Here is a 3,478-nt window from a genome sequence, read left to right on the forward strand (position 1 = left end):
ATCAATAATACCTGATTAATATAGCCAATCTCATATAATCTAGCATGAAGTGTGATTAATTGATCTAGATAGTCAATAAAAAGGATTAAGAAAGTGAAAAGAGGTATCAAATCAAGAACTAAGCTAGCGTTTGGCTATAAATTTTAGATCAAATTATGAAAATTGATCTCTAAAATATTTCAAGTTCCAAAATCAGACTAGTTTTTGGGAGAAAATCATTTTCACTCACAAAACTTCAAATTTTTTTCAAATAAAATGCGTATCCAAACACAATATCAGGTTCCAAAAATCACAAGTTCAAAAACTCAAATTTTCATATTTCCAGCTTCAAACTTCAAAAGTATGATTAATTGATTAACTGATCTAAATATTCAATAAAAAGGATTATGAAAGCGAAAAGAGGCATCAAATCAAGAACTAAGAAACACTATCTACTCTATAGTTAAAAACAAATGAAGTTTCTTCCTTTTTTTCTCCAAATTCTATATATCTTTTTCTCAACAAAATTGCTTATATGATTTACAAAAATTATCAACAACAAAAAAATTTATCCCCCCCACATCAAAATGGCATGATATGAGTAGTCTTAGTATCATAACTAGTAGAAAGACAAGAAACAGCTTTCGGATTCACTCTAAACACCTTAAGCAAATCTGCAGCCATTTGCCTCACAGCAGGTGAACAATTACTTTGTAACAATAACAGTATCTTCGCCATTCCATTACTCTTCGCAACTGATTCTTGTGCTTTATGATCTCTAAATAAGCAACACAAACTCCATAATATCGTTACAGCATGTTCCGTTGCTTCATTTGATACTTTCAATACTTTCTTCACTATCGCTTGTACACAATCCGTATCGTTACATATCTCTATTCTCCCCTCTTTGCATGTCGATATTAATTCCAGTAATCTCAACAATTTATCTGTTAATCCAGTTGAGGATAATGGTAACGCTTTTCCGATTGTTTTTACTGCTCCAGCTTTAACGAGGTTTACCCGGTTTTTACGAAGCATTGCGAATGAAATTAAAGAGGAAATTGAAACTTCCATAAGCTCAGGATTCCAATCGGAGGAGGAAGTAATTGTTGAGAAACTCAATAAAACTGAGTATAACTCAGTGTTTTCTGATAAGGTTGATTTAGCTTCGGAATCTGTTGATATGATCAACTCTACAGCTTTCGTCATCTCTATTTTCATCTTCAAACTTCCGTGTTTCAGACCTGATAATATCGCTGGATATACATCGTTTATTCTCCCGATTTTCGATACGGAGACTCGTTGTTCCACCAGCATTCTCCATAGAGGTACGATTTTCTCCATGACTTTCAGATTTTTGGGATTTTGAACAAGGTACGAAGTGAGAACAACGAGCAAATTACTCTCCGTGGATATAGAAGCTACGAAACGCTTATTCTCCGAAGATTCTTCGGAGAAAGCTAGTAGCTTCGATAACCGTTCCGAGTTCACATCCAAATCGGTGTGAACTCGGAACTGTTTAATTAGCTCACGAACTTGTTCGTGAGTTAATAAAACTGAGTTAACTTTGTTTGATTCGGTCTGAGTTTTGACCGAGTCAGACCAGATCTGGATAAGACGTTGTAGTGTATGGTTAGGTACAAGTTCTTTTGTTTGTAGCACCTGCATGGTGGCTGGACACGTGTTATTACCACTGTCCAGCCACCTTTGGATGCTACAACGATCGTATGTAACTCCGGTGCATAAACTCACCGGAGATTTCATAACGTCTAGGGAAATAGGACACCGGAACAAACTCGGTACCGTTATGTACAGATCATCCTTCCGCATTTTTTTTATTTTTTTTTTTTGCTGTGAAAATTGCAAATGCTTAATGTTTTTGATTGATTTTTGGTGGGTCTAAGTTTGTAGAGAGAGAAAAGAATAGAGAAGAATGGGAGGTGGGGGAATGGGGAAAGAAGGGGTTTATGAAGAAGATGGAGAAAGAAAAAAGAGTCAAAGGAATGGTGACGTCATTTTGGTGGAAATTCCTTTGCTTTTTATGTTGTCTTTGGTTCTTTTTTAATTCTTCCTTTCACTTTTTTTTTGTCTCCCTTTTCTTTTGTTGTTTTGGAGTGTTGGTGAACATAATTTACACTAACATATTTTAATAACTTATCATGAGTAAGTAATTAAGTAATTACTATATTAATTTATCTTATACTTTTTCATTTTTAGTTTATCTAGAAAAGAATGATATATCTTTACCTTGAGTATCTCTAACGATTTAACTTTAAGCTTTTCATTTTATTTCCAATGAAATGATTTATACTTATGTAAATATGTTTAGCTTATTTTAGATCACGAGGTTCAAAAAAATTATTTTTAAATTTTGTATTCAATCAAACATGTTTTATAAATTAGACAAAGGAAGTATATATTATTATATTAATTTGATATAAACACTGAGTCTCAGTGCGTATAAAGGGGTGAAATGGTCAATGAAAGGACAGGTTTTTATTCAAATTTAAATGGGGGAAAAAGGTAGGCACATTGGGTGTTGCAAATGAGGTTCTCTTCTTTAGTGTGCTTTGCTCACTGCCATCCAATTTACAAGCTCCTTTTCACTTTTCTTTTTTTCAAATTTGGATTCCATTCAATTTTTGTCTTATCTGGAGAATATAAGAGCAAGATTAATGTAGTACTTCATTCATGGTTAAACTAGTTTTTGATAGATCAAAAATTTATAATATGTGAGTATTATAAGGGTATTAAGAAGTACAGTCTCTCCCACTTGTCCATAATGATTGTACGTGCGCCATTACTGTTAAAGTTAAGTTTTTTTTAATTACTTGCTTATCCAAATTTTTAGATGCTCCCAATTGCATTATTGAATCAAAATACTTATAGTGGAAATCGATACTTTTACCAAACAGAATACCAAGACCTTACTCAATTACTTGCATAAGTCTTTTCTACTGAATATTTTACCCCCGACATAAATCTCTCAATTAGATTAGAAAAGAAACTTCATTTTTACGGCAACTAACTACTACTAATATTCAGATACGCTATCCCACCAACAAAAAAGAAAAAAAAGAAAAAAAAGAAAGGGGGATTACGCTAGCAAAAACAAATTGCAAATAGCATAAAAAGTAAAACATAGGCTTTGAGAGTTAAGGAGTCAAACTTAGTCGGCGGTAAATGTGTTCCTATCGCTCGTGGGGATGTAGTCCATTAGATAGTGATTTAACTTAATTCAATATTTGCGACATGAAACGTTAATTATATACTAAATTTTTTAACTGCTGAATTTATCAAGTTTAGAATCTGTCTGTTTTCGTTGCTCGTTGCCAAATTAGAAAATTCAATTTTCTCCAGAGTATATAAGGAACACTTTATCTCTCACCCGATAACTCGTACTTACATTGTCGCCTAACTAAATTTAATTATGGATTGAAAAGTCTCATATTGAGAGTAAAACGCTTTTTAACAAAGTACTCTACACTAAAAACTTAAA

At 32.8% G+C, this 3,478-nt stretch overlaps 1 protein-coding gene across 1 annotated transcript; it reads right to left on the bottom strand.

Moving 5' to 3' along the window:
* Positions 1-442: 442 nt before the first annotated feature.
* Positions 443-1,904, bottom strand: LOC132059322 (U-box domain-containing protein 27-like). Its single transcript, XM_059451907.1, has one exon. The coding sequence runs from the start codon at positions 1,807-1,809 to the stop codon at positions 562-564; it is 1,248 nt and encodes a 415-aa protein (XP_059307890.1). The 5' UTR covers positions 1,810-1,904; the 3' UTR covers positions 443-561.
* Between the last annotated feature and the right edge of the window lie 1,574 nt (positions 1,905-3,478).

This window comes from Lycium ferocissimum, chromosome 6 (genome assembly GCF_029784015.1).
Source record: "Lycium ferocissimum isolate CSIRO_LF1 chromosome 6, AGI_CSIRO_Lferr_CH_V1, whole genome shotgun sequence".
Classification (NCBI taxonomy): domain Eukaryota; kingdom Viridiplantae; phylum Streptophyta; class Magnoliopsida; order Solanales; family Solanaceae; genus Lycium; species Lycium ferocissimum.

Excerpts from the sequence above, each read along its gene's own strand:
- LOC132059322 (XM_059451907.1), bottom strand. The coding sequence starts at position 1,809 with ATGCGGAAGGATGATCTGTACATAACGGTACCGAGTTTGTTCCGGTGT.